Source organism: Musa acuminata, chromosome BXJ2-10 (genome assembly GCF_036884655.1).
Source record: "Musa acuminata AAA Group cultivar baxijiao chromosome BXJ2-10, Cavendish_Baxijiao_AAA, whole genome shotgun sequence".
NCBI classification, from domain to species: Eukaryota; Viridiplantae; Streptophyta; class Magnoliopsida; order Zingiberales; family Musaceae; genus Musa; species Musa acuminata.
Genome location: NC_088347.1, coordinates 651,430 through 670,691, shown reverse-complemented (window position 1 = coordinate 670,691; position 19,262 = coordinate 651,430). Strand labels below are relative to the sequence as shown.

The following is a 19,262-nucleotide window of genomic DNA, read 5'->3' as shown; positions in this document are numbered from 1 at the left end:
ACAACTCCAATGCATGGCCTCTGCCATCATGTTGTAGGGTTTGCACTACTTCTGTTCTCCTTAGCTTCCTTGGTAGCAACGTTCGCTTACTCGACCTTGTCCTCTGATTTGTTGAGCTCCCTTAAGCGAATATGGGCTCTAGAGTAGTCCAACTCTCCAGCTGCTTCGATCATAGTTCTGCATGATCAAGTCCCTCCCATGGGACTCACTGGTACTTGCATTCAAACTTTTCCCTCGGTAGTACACAACCCCTATATGCTGATGACCAAGACTTTCATCCGATACAAAATTCGATACACGCACGGAAGCCCCGCCTCTACGGTACCATGACTTTCACTCCTTGAATCCATAGCCCTTCTTGCTGTCATGTTGTTCACCGAAGTGGAGCTCCCAATAGGTCCCGATCATACCTCCATATGATATAGTCCCTCACCAGACTACAATCTGTGTTTATCGCATTGCCACGAACTATTCCACCACGATCCGCTGCACCATGTCACCTCCTTGTGACATCTCCATTGCATTCTGATCATTGTGGGATAAACTCGGATTGCAATCCCTCAATGTGTGGCCTCTGCCAACATATCGTAGGGCCTCTTCCACTTTTGATTATGTTCGCTCCTTTGGCAATCGACCTTCATCCACCCGCTCTTGGGTCACACTTAGATGAAGCACTGCTCTAGGACAGTCCGTCGCCTAGTAGCTCCCGAAGTCCACCAACTTCGTTGAAAATGGTGCACCATTGTTTGGATCCTGGGTCTCTACCCCTACCAGCACAATCTCCGTTACACACCGCTTCTGTCATGGCAATTTGAATGGCAACACTATACCATATTCTTCAAGAGTACCCACCTCCGTGTCCTCTTGTCCAGTGCCAAGGCCTTCTGAACTCAACTTCTCCGCAAGTTGAGTCGTTTTAGTTCCTCCATCAAATGTTTCTCCGAGATAAGGTGCATGTGCCCAGAAGCTCCTTTAGTCTTTGGCACCATGCAAGATAAGTCTGCTCCATCAGAATTAAGGACCCATGGAACGACATAATCCTGCTCTTGCCTCTGCAAGAGTTCATGTCCTTGACCTCTGTCCAAGAAAAGCTCTGTGCCTCTGCTCCATGTTTCATCTTCTATGCTGGCTCCCTTCATACGGCTTGGGTACTTCGCCAAGTTACACCCAAGTTGCTCCGCTCTTCATTTTGCATTAAGTTAATGGTGGCCCTCGTGCCCACCATTCCACAGGTCAACCCTCCATTGAGTTCGATCTCTATATCGACTCTAAGTTTGTCTTCATTTGTGTTGCTTTGGGTCGCTCCCCCACTTGATCTTGTAATGCATCCACCAATGCATTGTCTCAAGCGAGATCATACGACGACTCCTCACCGCTCTGTCACGACCTTAGTTGGAATTGCCTAAGGTGTGCGGCACCCTTGCGGCCAAAGACGCGAACTTAGCTTGCGTTGCCTAAGTCGCGAGTCACCCTTGTGGCAAAGACGCGAACTTAGCTTGCATTGCCTAAGTCGCGCTTCGCCCTTGCGATCTTGCTCCGCAAGGATCAGCCCACTTTGTAACCTCTCGCAGGTCCCGAAGGACCTGTAAAAGAGAAAGAGAGTTAGATCGAAAGAACGAGCAACGGACAAGTCCCGAAGTCTCGCGAAAAGGAAAGCTTTACAAGCAATTCGTCGAACACCTTATGTGCACAAGAGAAAAGAGGGAGAGGGAGAAAAACAAGGCTTTCAAGGATGAACGAACAGCTGCAAGCCCACAAACAGTCGCTCACCTGGTCCCGGGCGCAAAACCAAGTTCCCGTAAAGGTCATGTGCGAACTTGCGAAAGAGTGTTCAACGCCCGGTATATAACCGAAGCCCCATCCAGCCATGTGCCACCCGGGGGGTTCCTGGGGTCTGAGATGGCTGACATTTTGGTGAGCGGAGGCAGCTCTCCGCTCACCTCCCGTGGCACGTGAAAACGGAGCTGTTTTGGGTTGTTTTAGGGCTGTTTTGCTCGGTTCGGTGAGCGGTCGCTTTGCAACGCTGCAGCTTGTTCGAACTTACATATTTACAAGCAAAATGGCCCAAAACCATAGGAAAACATGCTGTCAAGTAGTTGTACATGCGGGTGTGAGCAACGAACGGTTCGTTGAACGGAGTTGTTGCGGGTGCGCGACGACCGTTCGTGACATTCTCCCCCACTTAAACTGTCGACGCCCTCGTCGACGCTTGTTGGTAGTTGTTGATGACTTCTTCTTCATGTCGTAGGGCGTCTTCAGGCTCCCAACTGGCTTCAGTTCGGGGAAGCTTTCGCCACTTCACCAAGTACTCTGTCTGCTCCGCTCCGCTGGGTAGCTTTATCTTACGATCCGCCAGAATGGTTTCCACTCGCTTCTCGTAGGAGGCTGTGATGGGAGGAAGCCGAGTTGGAACACTTCGAGAGGCATCTTGCGGATCCGAATGGTAGGCCTTCAGGTTGCTGGCGTGAAGAACGTTGTGAATTTTGAACCACGCCGGCAGCTGCAACTTGTAAGAAACATTGCCTACTCTGCTGATAATTGGGAAGGGCCCTTCATACTTACGCACCAATCCTTTATGAACTCTGTTCCTGAAGAATTGGAGTGATGCTGGTTGGAGCTTTACCAACACCAAATCGCCAACTTTGAACTCTTGTGGTCGCCTTCCCAAGTCTGCCCACTTCTTCATCCGTTTTGCCGCCTTCTCCAAGTAAGCTCGCGCAATATCGGCATTTCGATGCCACTCCTTTGCGAAATGATAGGCTGATGGACTACTCCCAATATACCCAATTGCCATAGTGTGCGGAGTCGACGGTTGTTGTCCTGTGATAATTTCGAAGGGGCTCTTGTTGGATGCAGAGCTCCGCTGCAAGTTGTAGGAGAATTGGGCGATGTCCAACAGCTTCACCCAATCTCGTTGATTGGCACTCACGTAGTGCCGGAGATACTGCTCCAAGAGCGAATTTATTCTTTCAGTCTGGCCATCCGTCTGGGGGTGGAGGCTTGTAGAGAAGTATAACTTTGACCCCAACAATTTGAATAGCTCGGTCCAGAATCGTCCCAGGAACCGAGCGTCTCGATCACTAATGATATTGTGTGGGACTCCCCAATACTTCACTACACCCTTCATCATCAGTCTGGCCGCCTCTTCAGCTGAACAGTGTAGGGGAGCAGCAATGAAAGTTGCATACTTTGAAAACCGATCGACCACCACGAGTATCGATCCAAGTCTCCCTACAGGTGGCAAGCTTGATATGAAGTCTAAGGAAATGCTCTCCCATGGCCTTTCTGGTACGGGCAACGGCTCCAAAAGTCCCATCGGCTTCCGCTGCTCCGCCTTGTCTTGTTGGCAAGTAAGGCATGTTCGAACATACTCCTCCACATCAATCCCCATCTTTGGCCAGTAGAAGGCCCTCTCCACGAGAGCCAACGTTCTGTGAATGCTGGGGTGTCCAGCCCAAAGGGAATCGTGACACTCTTTTAAGAGTTCACGCCTTAAATTGTCCACTCGGGGAACATAAACCCCATTCCCTTTTGTGTAAACAAGTCCCTCCTGGATCCAAAATCGTCGTGCCTTGCCTTCTTTGATGAGCTGCATCAGGATAACTGCCTGGGGATCACTATACAGTCCATCTCTGATTCGGGAAAGGAAGTTGGAGTGTAACTGACTTGCTTGGCCTCTGCCCTCCAATTGTGCAGCATTCACGCATTCCACTTTCCGACTCAGCGCATCGGCCACGACATTCGCCTTCCCGGGCTTGTATTCCATTGCCATATCAAATTCAGCCAGGAAGTCCTGCCACCGGGCTTGCTTTGGGGAGAGCTTCTTCTGAGTTTGGAAATAACTCAGGGCGATGTTGTCTGTCCTCAGCACAAATCGCGACCCGAGAAGGTAGTGTCGCCAAACTCGTAGACAGTGGATCACTGCTGTCATCTCCTTCTCATGCACTGGATACCGCCTCTCGGTCTCGTTGAGTTTGCGGCTCTCGTAGGCCACCGGATGACCTTCCTGCATGAGTACTCCTCCAATAACGAAGTCCGAAGCATCTGTGTGGACTTCAAAGGGCTCTCCATAGTTTGGCAATTTGAGCACTGGTTCTTCTAGGACAGCAGCCTTCAGGTCTTGGAATGCTATCTCACATTTGTCCGACCACTTCCAAGGCTGCTCCTTCTTCAGTAACTCCGTCAGTGGGGTTGCCCGCTTCGAATATCCGGCAATGAAGCGTCGATAGTAGTTGACGAAACCAAGGAAGGATCACTACTCTAGCACCTTCTTTGGAGTTCGCCATTCCGCAACTGCTTGCACCTTCGACTTGTCCATCCGAATGGAGCCATCACCGATTCGATGCCCCAAGAATAGGATCTCAGTTTGAGCAAAGTAGCATTTCTCCCTTTTTACGAACAACGTGTTCTCCCTGAGAACCTTGAAAATCGTCCGAAGGTGCTTGACATGCTCCTCGAGCGTTTGGCTGTAGACGACGATATCGTCCAAGTAGACGACCATGAACTTATCCAAATACTCCTTGAATAGTTAGTTCATGAGAGTACAGAATGTGGCCGGAGCGTTGGTTAAGCCAAAAGGCATCACCAAGAACTCAAACGCTCCATATCTGGTCACACAAGTAGTCTTTGGTTCGTCGCCTTCAGCAATGCGCACCTGCCAATATCCCGACCGAAGGTCGAGTTTTGAGAAATACTTCGCCTTGCCCAATTGATCGAACAAGTCCGCAATGAGCGGGATAGGATACTTGTTCTTCACTATTACTTTGTTGAGGGCTCGGTAGTCGACGCATAATCGGAGGCTCCCATCTTGTTTCTTCTGGAAGAGAACTGGAGCTCCGAAAGGTGCTTTAGAGCTGCGGATGAGACCACCGCTTAGCAGTTCACCTAACTGCTTCCTGAGTTCTGCCAACTCTGGTGGAGGCATGCGGTAGGGTGGTCTTGCTGGAGGCTTCACTCCTGGCTCCAGCTCGATACTGTGATCCACGCCTCTGCGTGGTGGAAGAGTCTTCGGCAACTCGGGTGGCATGACGTCTTTGAACTCTTTTAGGACGTTCGCCACCACAGCAGGTTCTTGAATGGCCTCCTCGTTGAGTGGCTCTAGCTTCATAGCAGCCACGAATGTCAGTTCGCCTTTTCGCACCCCTTTCTTCAATTGTAATGCCGAAATATGTTGGGGCTCCTTGGTTCCTCTCCGAGAGACGGGAACCACGCAGGGGTCATCGCCTCCCATCATACATAGGGAGTTCAAGAACGGCATCGGCACCAACTTCGCCGCGTGCATAAACTCCATTCCAAGAATCACTTGGAAGTCGTCTAGTGGCACGGCCATCATGTTGGTGTTTCCGCTCCAAGTCCCGATTTTGATAGGAACACCCTTCGCCAACCCGGAGATTCGCTTGGCCTCCGAGTTCACCGCTTTCATTCGGCTTGGGCTCTTCTCCAAGGTCAACCCAAGTCGCTGTGCTTCGCGATCGGCTATGAAGTTGTGGGTAGCGCCCGTATCCACCATTGCACGGGTCGTTTGGCCATTTAGCTTGATGTCCACATACATCAGCTCGCTACTTCCTGCTTTTTGTGCCTTCGTCTTCATGTTCTCCCCCACTTGACCCCGCATAGCGTTCAGCAAACGCATTGCTCCCATTTAGGGTCCTTGCGACTCCTCATCGTCGCTGCTGGATTCAGAACTGCTTGAGCTAAGGGCGACAGCTTTGCCCTTGTCCGATCGGGGAGGGTGGATGGAAGCCGTCAATGCATTGAGTGCCTGTTTTTGTGGGCACTCCCTCACCATGTGCGGTCCTCCGCACAAGAAGCATCCTCCAGGTTTTGAGGCCTTGCCTTTCGGGTTCGGCCCTTTGTGGGAGCTCTTCTTCTTCTGTTTGCCCCCGAGCTCCTTCCCTCGAGAATGTTTTGGAGGGCGATTGCCTGAAGATTGTTTCCTTCTCGCTGGGTCTTCAGAGGAAACAAAGTCGGTGAGCCTTTCTGCAGCTACAATTGCCCCGACTACATCGGTAACATTCCTTCGATTCAGCTCCTGTTGAGCCCATGGTTTCAAACCATCAAGGAAGCTGAACAACTTGTCCTTCTCGGACATGTCCTGTATGTCCAGCATTAGTGCAGAAAACTGCTTCACATAGTCTCGGATGGTGGTACTTTGGCGGAGTTGTCTCAACTTCCTTCTTGCGACGAACTCTGTATTCTCCGGTAGGAACTGAGTTCTCAACTCCCGCTTCAAGTCTTCCCATGTGTCGACTCGACACCGACCTTGTTGGATCTCCTCCCAACGAGTGCGCCACCAAAGTTTCGCATCTCCGTTCAGATACATTGTTGCTATGGAAACTTTGGTATCTTCAGAATCGGGCCTCGTAGCTCGGAAGTATTGCTCCATGTCGAACAGAAAGTTCTCGAGCTCCTTGGCATCTCTGGCTCCTCCATATCCATAGGGCTCAGGTGCCCTCAAATTTTGTGGCGGTGCACCGCGGGTGTTGCTCCCTCCCGCATTTAGCGTTCTTGTGAGCATGGCCACCTTTGTAGTGAGTTCCGCCACAACATCCTGTAAGTGCTGCACGGAGTCCTTGGTGTCATCGGACAGTCGGTCGACTAGGGCCTCGACCTTGTCGATCCTGGACTCCGCTTCCTCTTGCGAGCTCTCTACCCCAACAAGTCTTTGTTGGCCATGGTAGAGTTCCTCCATGCTCGCTTCCAGAACATCCAGGCGGGTTTCCGCCGTCGTGAGTCTCTCCTTATGACTCTTTTTCCCAGTTAGCGCACCAGATTGCGCTTCCTCCGCTCGCGGAGAGTTGCCAATTTCTCGCTCATCCTGTTCGCTGTCGCGCTCCTCTTGAGCGGCTCCAACAGCATGAGAGCGAGTGTGCACATGCAGCCCACCTGCGGCTGCTTGGGGCAAGGGTCCGGCTTGCCCCGTCTTGCTTGATTCGCCACGATGCTTTGCCATGGCGAAGTTGCGAAGTTCGTTCGCTGTTCGATCGAAGAGCTTGCCCGCTCTGATACCACAATGTCACGACCTTAGCTGGAATTGCCTAAGGCGTGCGGCACCCTTGCGGCCAAAGACGCGAACTTAGCTTGCGTTGCCTAAGTCGCGAGTCACCCTTGTGGCAAAGACGCGAACTTAGCTTGCGTTGCCTAAGTCGCGCTTCGCCCTTGCGATCTTGCTCCGTAAGGATCAGCCCACTTTGTAACCTCTCGCAGGTCCCGAAGGACCTGTAAAAGAGAAAGAGAGTTAGATCGAAAGAACGAGCAACGGACAAGTCCCGAAGTCTCGCGAAAAGGAAAGCTTTACAAGCAATTCGTCGAACACCTTGTGTGCACAAGAGAAAAGAGGGAGAGGGAGAAAAACAAGGCTTTCAAGGATGAACGAACAGCTGCAAGCCCACAAACAGTCGCTCACCTGGTCCCGGGCGCAAAACCAAGTTCCCGTAAAGGTCATGTGCGAACTTGCGAAAGAGTGTTCAACGCCCGGTATATAACCGAAGCCCCATCCAGCCATGTGCCACCCGGGGGGTTCCTGGGGTCTGAGATGGCTGACATTTTGGTGAGCGGAGGCAGCTCTCCGCTCACCTCCCGTGGCACGTGAAAACGGAGCTGTTTTGGGTTGTTTTAGGGCTGTTTTGCTCGGTTCGGTGAGCGGTCGCTTTGCAACGCTGCAGCTTGTTCGAACTTACATATTTACAAGCAAAATGGCCCAAAACCATAGGAAAACATGCTGTCAAGCAGCTGTACATGTGGGTGTGAGCGACAAACAGTTCGTTGAACGGAGTTGTTGCGGGTGCGCGACGACCGTTCGTGACAGCTCGCTCAGTCCATTGAGCTTCGTGGAGTTGTTTTTTAGATACTCCTTAACATGTGCAGTCTGTTGCACATGATTTTCCCTTTAGAGAGCCGGGACTTATCCCTCCTGGATATCTATCCCATTAGAGCAACATCTCTCTTTGTTTCCTTCTCTCTGAAAGTTTCGAAGACCACCATCCCCTTAGACTACTCTAATTTGCTGAACAAACTGTGTATTGTTTTTCCTCCTGCAAACGCACTTACTAGATTACGACTCCACGTCAATACAGTCCCCGCTGCACCACTCAAGGCCTAGCAACATGTTAAACTCGCTACACACTTCAGCCTCCCACGGACGTATCCTTCTCATGTCGAAGAGAAAGTTTCAATGCTCCATGGCACCGAGTTTCGGTCGCCTTGGGATGGCCACGAACATTCCATCGTCCGCATACAAGCCCTTAAATGAGTACCGAATTCTTCGAGTTAGCAATTTCCCTCACCTCTGTGAGCTTTGCATAATTCTTTCGGTCGTAGAGTAACTCATTCCACCTTTTATGGTCTCATCCTTTAATAAGCGCCTCGCTTGCCTTGAGCACCATCAAGTATAGTTGTCAACGTCGAGCCGTAGCTCGAACTCAGCCATCCCAACCTTTATGCGCTACGCATTCTTCCAAGCTTGCTTGTTCTCATGGTGCCTCTTGCGCAAAGGGTTGGCCATTCCTCTGAATGTCAATCTCATATGTCCGCTCCTCTGAGAGACTCCTTTTCCTTGCATCTCCATACCCGTTTTCCCCCAAACGGTCGTACATGCTGGCTGCCCTCAACGTAGCCCTGTTAGGTTCCCCACGTTTGCATGCCAAGTGTTTATATGAGTGCTTGTCCGGCTCCGATATCATCTGTCACGGACTTAGCTAGTTTTGCCTAAGTCGTGCGGCACCCTTGCGTGTCCGTCCGCAAAGGTCAACCTCCCCGAAACCTCCCATGGTCCCTTAGGACCTACAAAAGAGAAAACGGGTTAGAGAAAGTGTCTCACTCGAAATCCACAAGTAAACATTTTCGAAAACACTTCATAGCCAATGCAAATTACAAACAGACTTTACAAGCTCTGAACGGTTGTACAACAAAGGGTCAAAATAGTCCACTACAGACCGAATTCTCTCACAAGTGTCCACATGACACAACCTTTATTTACAAGCCTAAAACGACAACCAAACCCAACTAAAATGGGGCTGTTAAGCCTTCAACCATCCCTCTACATGCTGTGCAAAGCATGAACAAACTAAGAGACACGGACATACATAAGCATTACATCAAACATCCTATTTAGAAGTTTGTCCGTGACAACATGGGTGGATTGGGCTTTGGAGTAGTGTTAAGCGTTGATCGGTATACACAAGTTCGCATTTTAACTTGATGAGAACTTGCCATTGCGCCCAACACCCGGTGAGCAGTTGTTTGTGGACTTGCGACTATTCGTTTTGCCTTCTAAAGTCCTTGTTTTCTCCTTCCTCTCTTTTCTCTCTTGCAATCAAAGTGTTTGCGGAATTGCTTGTAAAACTTCCTTTTTTGCAAGACGTCGGGACTTGTTCGCCGCTCGTTTTCGAACTAATTAACTTACTCTTTTTACAGGTCCTACGGGACCTAAGCGAGGTTGCAAATTAGCTGACCTTTAACGGATGCATATCGCAAGGGTGCGACATGACTTAAGCAATCCCAACTAAGTCCGAGAAATTGGTACAAAATTGCTTCACGACTTAGGCAACTCCAACTAAGTTCGTGATTTTGTCGCAAGGGTGCCTCACAACTTAGGCAATTTTAGCTAAGTCCGTGACGATGCGATGTGGGAGTACACGTATATGTTATGATATGGGGCGTAGAAGTACATGAATAGCTATGTTTCCTACATGTGCATATAAGCATTTCAAGTTATTTCGACGTAGAATTTTATGCCTTTATTTTACGCATCTTATGTGTAGGGTTAAATGTCTTATACTAATTATTTTGAAACATTATATAAATAACATGATGCATGCTTATCTAATTAAAGTTATAAAGGCTTATACTTACTGAGTGATTATTCATTATAAGCCATATTTTGCAAATAAGGATACTAGCACTACACCCAAGTGATCGAGGAGGGAAACAAGCACGTGCAGACCCATGCCAACCCAAATATGGACGATGACTTATAGACATTGTATGTATATAAATTTTGGACATGTTATGTTTGGATTTTCCTTTTTGGTTAAATGTTAAAATTTTATACAACTGTCAAAATCATTATGTATAGGAGAAACTCTGTCGTTTTGTTTAGTACATTAAAATATTTTAATTCTAGCACGTGCAGGCCCCTGCCAACCCAAATATGGACGATGACTTATGGACATTGTCTGTATATAAATTTTGGACATGTTATGTTTGGATTTTCCTTTTTGGTTAAATGTTAAAATTTTATACAACTGTCAAAATCATTATGTATAGGAGAAACTCTGTCGTTTTGTTTAGTACATTAAAATATTTTAATTATAAGATTGCAAACCTTCCGCTGCATTCATATCAATAGTAGTAATAAGGATATAAAAATGTGGCATCCTACCTTAGTCATGCTTGGAAGGTATGGATGGAACTAGGAGTAGGGTGTTACATATTGCCACTACTTATCTGCTGAACGTCCATGTTATGCTGCCTCTCTTCTGCGGTATGGTAGCTCCTCCACCTCCTCCACTATTACCTCCTTTACCTCATTTACCTCCTCAACCTTGTCCTCTTCCTCTCTTTCTCTCTTTGCTAGTCTGACAATATCGATAAATACTAATATACATTAACACGATACATGTACAATACTAGTAGGGCACCAATTGGGATCAATATTGTTGGGATGCTACCCGACAAACATATTCATCTATGTTTTAAAGGAACTTTGAAAACCACGAACTAAATTATTTTTCTGGTTGACAATATCGATCAATACTAATCTATATTAACACGATACATGTACAATACTAGTAGGGCACCAATTGGGATCAATATTGTTGGTATAATACCCGACAGACATATTCATCCATGTTTTAAAGGAACTCTGAAAACCATGAACTAAATTATTTTTCAGGTTGAGCATATCTTTTCAAAATCAACCAATAACATGAACAAAATCATCAGAGCTAAAGTTGAATCAACATGATTTAAATTTATTATTAAAAATTTTCTGTATTTTCTTTTTTTTTCTCTTTTTCTCCTCTTCTCTTTTGTTCCATTAAAAGAGAAGTTTATTATTAAAGTTTCAAATGTCGTAGATAAAAATGTCATTGAAATCACTTGGTAAACTAGATACTCTCAAGTCATGGTGGCAGATTTGCCATTCCCCTACCCAAAAGAATTGAAAAACTACTGTGAAATGGGCAATGGTGTCAGATATGCTCCTTATATCCTTTTTTCTTCTCCATCATTTTGTTACAATGCATAATACTATTTCATGGTCCGTAACAACAACTCCATGGTAATGGAGGGCATGCAACAAGGTGACAAGTACAGCTTTTTGTGTGCATAATGCTACATGGTCCTGTGTCAACAATTCCATAAGAATGGAGACATGCAAAAAGGTAACAAATAACTGCTAACCCTTATAAGAGTAAAAACATGTGTTGTTACCAAGCCTTCATGATCCATTTGTGAAAAATTAATATTAGAGTGCAGTAATATGAAACATAAAACAACTAAAGAAAGAAAGTAAAAGAATCAAATATTTTGTATGAATCATCACATAAGATCATACCAAATTAGCATCAAGAGGAGGCGGATAATTTTCAGCAACAGTATCAATCCAGCTAAATATCATATTGTGATACCCATAGGGCTTTCCAGACATGCTTCGAGCATAATCCCATGCTGCTGTTTCATTGAATATTGCATGCAAATCTTGATGTAAAGGCAGCAGAGCTATATGAGGGCTAGAATTATCCTTCAATGCCAAGTCCCACCACTCATCCCATGGAATTACCACAATGATCTCCTCTCCCTGTCATGATACCATAAACTTAACTGGAGACCTATGCATATTAATGATTGACTGATCGTTTTGGAAACTGCCAGAGTTAAGACAACTGTATGCTACATAACAATGTCAGGGAAAAGTTTAAAGTAGGATATGACTAAACTTGAACACATTAAGTATCTCTTTTACTCTATAATCAAAATGTTAGAAACATATTTATCCAAAGAATAAAGAATTAAAGTGTGTTCTTTTAAGTACCTTGTCATTTTCATGTCCAGATTCTCCAACCCAAAGATTACCCATGGCATCCTTTAAGCAAACTGCTGTATGCCCAGCGAATGCACCGGTCACCCATTTTTCTAATGTCTCAAAACCACCCCAACGACCACGTATCTTTGATACTGCTAGGAAGTCACCAGAATGAACATCTTCCACTCTAATTGTAGCCTGATGAGGTTGAGAACGCCTCTGAAAAGTGGCATCCATATGCTTCTCTAAAAATGCTATATTTGCATTCTGACCCCAGCCAGTGTTCGAAAAAAGAGGTAAAACATCAATCAGAGAGAGCAAAGTTCCAAGCATCCCTGACGGCATAAGAAATACAGAAATACCATGTTGTTTTACCTGGAAATTGTTAAGATACAGTTATAAATTTTCTCAGAAAGAAGGAAACAAAACAAACAATAAATCAAAATATACATATTCCATTTCTGCTGGCTCTTCCCATGACGTTATCACTAGTGTGTGTTCTCGAGCAGAGAAGTAGTAATCCCACATTATCCTGTATGGTGTTGCAAATACATAGAGATCCATACATGTCCAGCTATGTGCTGCATCCGTCTGCAAAAGAAGAGGCACGAAAATTAACATCTATAAGGGACACTCTCAAAGAAGGTACTGTAGCAAAACCAATAACGTTAATGTATGGTATTCAAAGAGTTTCGCGTTCACAGCATAAACTCATTTAATTTAAAAATTGTATTGGTATCTCTAGAAAACTTATAGCCACTCTAAATGCTTAATTAATCCATAGACAAATGAAATTAAATAACAAATTAGTTTTTTGAAACTAAAGTTTTAAGGGATTTACTATGGATATCCATCCCTATAGGAAAATCTATAGTGAAAAAGATTAGGCAATAACAACTAAGTGTATTACCTAAGAGAAGTACATAAATCACAAACCACTGTTTTCATGGGGCCATTCAAATTCAAGGACAAGATTCCAGCTTCACAATCATCATTGGTTCAGAATTGCCAGACCGTTCTTAAGAATGTTACGCAATCTGCATTAAAATTAACTAAAAATACAAGGTTCCAAAATTGAAAATTGTACATCCAAAGATGATACTATTCATTGATATACACTTAAATCCAAAGATGATAGTTCTTTTTTGTGAACATCAATGCCACTCTCTGCAGTCTTTACATGCAAAGAAATTGATCTAAAGAGAAACAATCTCACATGGAAAATAGTCAAAGCGTTTTTGGACATTCAAGAATCAACTCAAAGAAAGCTAAATTTTGAGCATTAACTATAACTTTTTATACTTCATAAACCATCATTTCTGTGGGTCTTATCTAATGTTTAGATATTAGAGCTTAAAAGAAAGGGATATATAACACATAGAGTCCATGCTCTGTTATCTTTCCATTTTGAAGCTCAAGATATCTTTTCAAATATTTGATAACCACAGAGCCAATTTTCTCAAATTACAAGTAAAAAATTTAAAAATTAAAACCACACAACCAGAAACCTCTAACATTTATTATTTAACTCTGCCATAAAATAACTGAAGTCTACTTGCCCATCTAAGATTTACAAATATCCAATCAACTAAGATCCAACTTCAGAGGCATTCCATGAATGAAATTCCTATCAGATAATACTGCATTTCAAGCAGGTAGAACTGTGCTCAGCATTTCCTTCTGGAGAAGGACTCTTGTTTCCATTCTCTCCTACACCAAGTTAGAAGTCCTTGAACCAGAAAAACCTTCTCCATACTGGATCAGGCCTGCTCCTCTCAACTCAAACCAAGGACTGTGAGCTATATCAGAGCTAAAGCATATCAGGTCTCTACCAAAAGCATTTCACCTCCACAAGTGGTCAGCCTGGGTGGTTTTAGGCAGAATTGACCCAGCGCTAAGTTGAACTGGGGTTTAATCATAAGAAAAAGGCAAGAATGGAATAGAAGTGGATAACATAAAAAGGATAACAAAAGGTGGAAATTTTGCTGTCTCCTTTTACAAACTTGAAAGAAAAAGAAAATTTGTAAGGTGTAATTTTGGAGAATAAAAGGTCATAAGCAATCCAAAAGCTTTAATATAACAAACCATATAGATGAGACTTTTGTGAATCTTTGAAGCTTGTTGGCTGATTCTATTTTTTCCTGACCTCCTGATTCCTCCAAACTATGGTAATAATATAGAAAAGCAGCCTTGAGTTGTCATATAACTACTTCATGACATAAAGGCAGTTGCTATGAGAAAAAGCAATACAAATTCATGATCCATATGCTTGATCAGTCATTCATCTGAACCAGGGAACTTAGGAATGACAACGGATTTTAGGCTCAAAAGGCGACTCGATTTATTTCAGCCATGTAAAAAATCCATCAAACCTAGGTTCTCAAATGAATTTAGGTCTTGCAATTAAAAAAAAATCAGTATCAGGATTTCATCATCAGGCTCACATCATAAATCCAATTGGAGGTCATATATATTATTTATAGGATATTATATTTTATCTTATGAACAATCAACAATATTAGCACATATGTTAATTTATGTCCATTTAGGGTGTTTATCTAGAAACTTTAGTTGTCTTGATAACTTAGTGATTAAATACAAACTAGTTTTGTTGCTACTCTTATGGAACTAATGTTCGATGATGCACATTGTGAACTTTGTAATAGGAAACACACAATCCAACTCGTTCATACTAGTCAGTTCAATAGGTAGTTGGGAAGACTTGTGTTGGGATCAGTCTTACTGGGTTCAAGATGGGACAGCTTTGGAAAACATCTCATACTTTGTAAATGAGTTTGTGACATATTTGGGTGGAATCAAACCGTTGTCACTCCATAAGAGTAGTACTTAGCTATCATAGAAGCTGCAAATAAGATCCAAACAAACCTTTTCTTTAAAGACATATTAATCATTAGATGGAAGATATATAAATTTATTGGGAATTTATTTGCCAACGGCCACCTGTAAGAGTAATGCAAGATGATACAGCAACAACTTCACAATGTCCGTACATGTACCTGACTGTAACGAGATTTGATGATCGGATGTTCTTATTAACCAAGAATCTGATTCAATTGCTAGCAAAAGAATGAAGTAACAGGAATTTGCCTTAAGATGTAGGATCCCGCCATTGAGGCTGCTCTCGTTGCCGCCTCCACTGACATGCTCGGTGAAGTCAAGCCGTGCTTCATTCTCGAAGAAGCAGGCGCCCTTCCAACCGACGGTTCCGGCACCGGGGACAACGGATCCGACAAAGGACGGTAGGAGATCGACAGCGCTGTGGAGGTTGTTCATGACCGGCCAGGAAATCTGGTGGGGAAGGATGGGGAGCACGTCCTTGACGCGGAAGGGAACTTTGAGGGCGGCTGCAACTGAGTCGGCCAGCCCGAACCCTTGCGCTAACCCTAGCCATAGGAGCAGCCAGAGGGATCGAACGCCCCCGGTGGAGGAGACGGTCGCCGCCATGGGAGTAGAGGGTTTCCCTCAGGGATCTGCTGTCTTCCTTTCCGCCGTGGAATTTCCACCAAGGGGAATTATACTGAGCAAAATATGGAGACCGTTTGATCGACGATGGGCAGTACCCTACGGTCATTACGTTAGGGAGGCAGTTGAGCCACGGAGACGATGACGAAGTTAGTTTTTTAAATGTGTTACTGTTACATAACATCAAGATGATATCATCTTTGAAAAGGTCTGCTTTATGAAAATAGAAAAAAAAAAGTCGTTTAAACTCATTAAGGTAGCCAAAAAAATTGTTTTACATAAATATCCTTCCAAAGCTTCTATATAACATATTTGCCCCTCTACATTTCAATATCCCATAAATATCCTAAAAAGTCTTTTTTTTTTTTGAAGTACATATAGACGTTTTCGTCAGTGAAAAGTTTTTGGACGAATTCCTTGATTTTTTTTATTTTTTTATTCAAAATATTTTTTTTTTTTCAAATGATGTTCTTGTTTCGAATAACGTAGAAAATATCTCTTACCCAACTAATAAATGCACTTATCCAAGTGGATGGATTGGCCTTAACCATAGCATAGTTTTATCTATAAGGTGAGTGAACTCACTATAGTGTTTAAGGTTAAGAGTCTATTTGAATGATTTATAGTGGTTTTTAAGTAAGTTTTATGGTATTTTTATCATAATGATCAAAATACTATAACATATTATTTTTTTTATTTAGGTAACATTAATTAAAATTATTATAAATACTATTTAAATCTTAGTATGATATATCAAATGATTTTTAGTGTGTTAATATTTTATTTGGATTATAGTGTTTTCATATAACGTTATAGTATTTTTGTTGAGATGTTGAAAATATTATAAAATTATTACAAAACATCGTAAGTAATATCATATTATTCTTATTTGCTCGTCGATGTGGGTAGACCATTATAATACTGATTTTTTATATTTAAAGTTGATTTGGTTGAGTTTAGGAGTTTATATGGGACATTAATAATCTTTTCGAGTAGGTTTTATAATTTTTTATTATGTAATCAAAATATTATAACAAACCAACTTTGGATGCATGATCAAGGACGATCAAGTAGAAGTTGGAACCAAACTCTAATTATATCACGTCCCCCAAATTTAAGAGGTATGATCATATTTTAAATTGATAATATTAAAATTCAATAATAATCCAATCCAATATCCAAACTAATATTTAAAGATACTGAGAAATATTTAATATTATCCACATCTATAATTTTATAATTTATCAAAACAATAACTACCTCATAAATTCACAAGTGTAAAATTTTATATAATCACAAAATCAATATTTACGAAATGTTCATATCATTATATAAATTAAACTTAATATTCCAAAATTCGAGAGGTCTTTTAAACTTTTACAAAACTCATAAGTTCAGATTTTTCATCAATATTTCAATAGACACACAAGTGTACTTATACAACAAAAACATATCAACTACTAAAGATTTATTCTAAAATCTTCTAGCTTTCTATTGCTTCAATCCAATTTAAGTATTTTAGCAAGCAACAAGCTATCTTGAAAAAATTTATATAGCAACAAAGTGAGCATATTAAGCTCAGCAAGTAACTAACACATCCATGGCAAAAGATGACAGTTTCAAACAAATAAAGTATCAAAATACAAGGCAGGGATACAAAAATTCATAGATAGGCACTCATCGAATGCAGAATTATAATGTTATCTCATTCGAAGAATGTTTTATTTATAACAAAGGAGTAAAGATTAATTGGAGTATATCATTAATATAAGGAGTATTTTGAGGCATATCAATAGCGTATAAAATGTTAGCATATCGATAGCATATGAAACATTTCAGAATATATCAATAGTATATAAAATATTTCAGAACATATCAATAATAAATAAAATATTTCGGAATATATCAATGGCGTATGAAATGCTTTGGAGCATATCAATGACATATGAAATATTTCGGAGCATATCAATTGTGTATGAAATATTTTAAAACATATCAATGACATATGAAATATTTTGGAGCATATCAATGGCTTATGAAATGTTTCGGAGTATATCAATGGCATATGAAACATTTCGAAATATATCAATGGTGTATGAAATGTTTCAGAATATATCAATGCGTATGAAATATTTCGGAGCATATTAATAACATGTGAAATGTTTCGGAATATATCAATAATAAATTAAATATTTCGGAGCATATCAATGATGTATGAAATGTTTTGGAGCATATCAATAGCATATAAAATATTTTGGAGCATATCAATGACATATGAAATGTTTCGGAACATATGAATGGCATATGAAATATTTCGGAGCATATTATTGGTGTATGAAATGTTTCGGGATATATCAATGGCATATTAAACATTTCGGAGCATATTAATGGTGTATGAAATGTTTTGGAGCATATCAATGGCATATGAAATATTTTGAAGTATATCAATGGTGGATAAAATGTTTTAAAGCATATAAAAGATATATAAATATTTCATAGAATATTAAAGAACAAATATGAAACATAAGCTCAAATGTCACATTTGATGTTGTATTCATTTGATTCTTATCCAAAGCATATATATATAGAAGCATATAATTAAAGCTTTGTATATCATATCAAATGCATTAAAGGTGAAGTAGGATTCTAAACATAATCTCCAATATCTGGGAGCGTCATCCATCCACGTCTCGATGAAACCAAAGGGGGCCAACAAAGCATCACGGGCTCTAACACCCTTTACCATTTTTGGCAAAAGTCCAGATAATCTCTTTATTGTTGAATCTCGGATTTTGATGATGAAGTCAATTATCATTTGTAATCTAATCTATATGTTGAGATAAGTGTGTAGGATTAACTACGATGAAAATAAGATATGCAGCAGGAGTTGCGCCGGAGTCAAGACAATGATCACCTTGGGAGTTCGAGAGTTCGACGGAAGTTCGGATAGTCGTCAGAGGTTCTACGGGAACAAATTCGAGAAGTCCATAAGCTTGCCAAAGAAGCTCGTCGGAATTCGCCAAGTGGATCGTCGCAAGTCCAGGAGTTTGCTGGAAGTCCGCAGGAGCATCACCGAGGGTTCATCGGATGATCGACGAAAGTTCGCTAGAAGCTCGCCGAAAGAAGCGATTGACGCACCGGAGCAAGTTGCAGTAAATATCTTAGGAAATATCATAGTTAGCACAATGATTAAGTTGGAAATGGGAGGTGATCCCATTAACTTAATCTTGGGGCAATTGGGCCCTTGAAAAACCCAAATTGGGCCGAATGGATCAACCCATTCGGACCCTGATTTCTGCCAGGCGGTTCAACCGCCTCAGTCAGGCGGTGGCACCGCCTGAGCTCAGTCTTCGAGCTCTGGCAGGAGGTGCAACCACCCCTAACAGAGGTGGCACCGCCTGGGCTCGGTCTCCGAGCTCTGGCTGAGCGGTGCAACCGCCTCAGTTAGGAGGTGGCACCGCTTGAGCTCAGTCTTCGAGCTCTGGCATGAGGTGCAACCGCCCCTGACAGGAAGTGGCACCGCCTAGAGGCTCAGTCTTCGAGCTCTGCCAGGCGATGCAACTGCCAGATCCCGGAATTCTGGGAATTGACAGTTTTGAGCTCCAAATTCAAACTGGATTGGGGCTTATAAATACCCCACCCTTTCAGCACTGAAAGGGTACCCTGAAACCACCGAAATTCTGATTTTACTTTGTGATTTTTAGAGCTCAAAAGTGTTATGTGAGTTGAAAGTTATTCTTCCTCTTTTCTTCCA

The 19,262-nt window shown here is 42.7% G+C and overlaps 1 protein-coding gene across 1 annotated transcript in view; it reads right to left on the bottom strand.

Annotated features, from left to right (window-relative positions):
• Window positions 1-15,575, bottom strand: part of LOC135624233 (uncharacterized) — a 46,937-nt gene extending 31,362 nt beyond the window's left edge. The window contains exons 1-4 of the mRNA XM_065127648.1: window positions 15,134-15,575; window positions 12,476-12,616; window positions 12,035-12,400; window positions 11,558-11,800 (exon numbers count right to left, since the gene is read on the bottom strand). Of these exons, the coding sequence (XP_064983720.1) occupies window positions 11,558-11,800; window positions 12,035-12,400; window positions 12,476-12,616; window positions 15,134-15,490 (1,107 nt within the window). The 5' untranslated portion in view covers window positions 15,491-15,575. The remainder of the gene's footprint in view (window positions 1-11,557; window positions 11,801-12,034; window positions 12,401-12,475; window positions 12,617-15,133) is intronic.
• Between the last annotated feature and the right edge of the window lie 3,687 nt (window positions 15,576-19,262).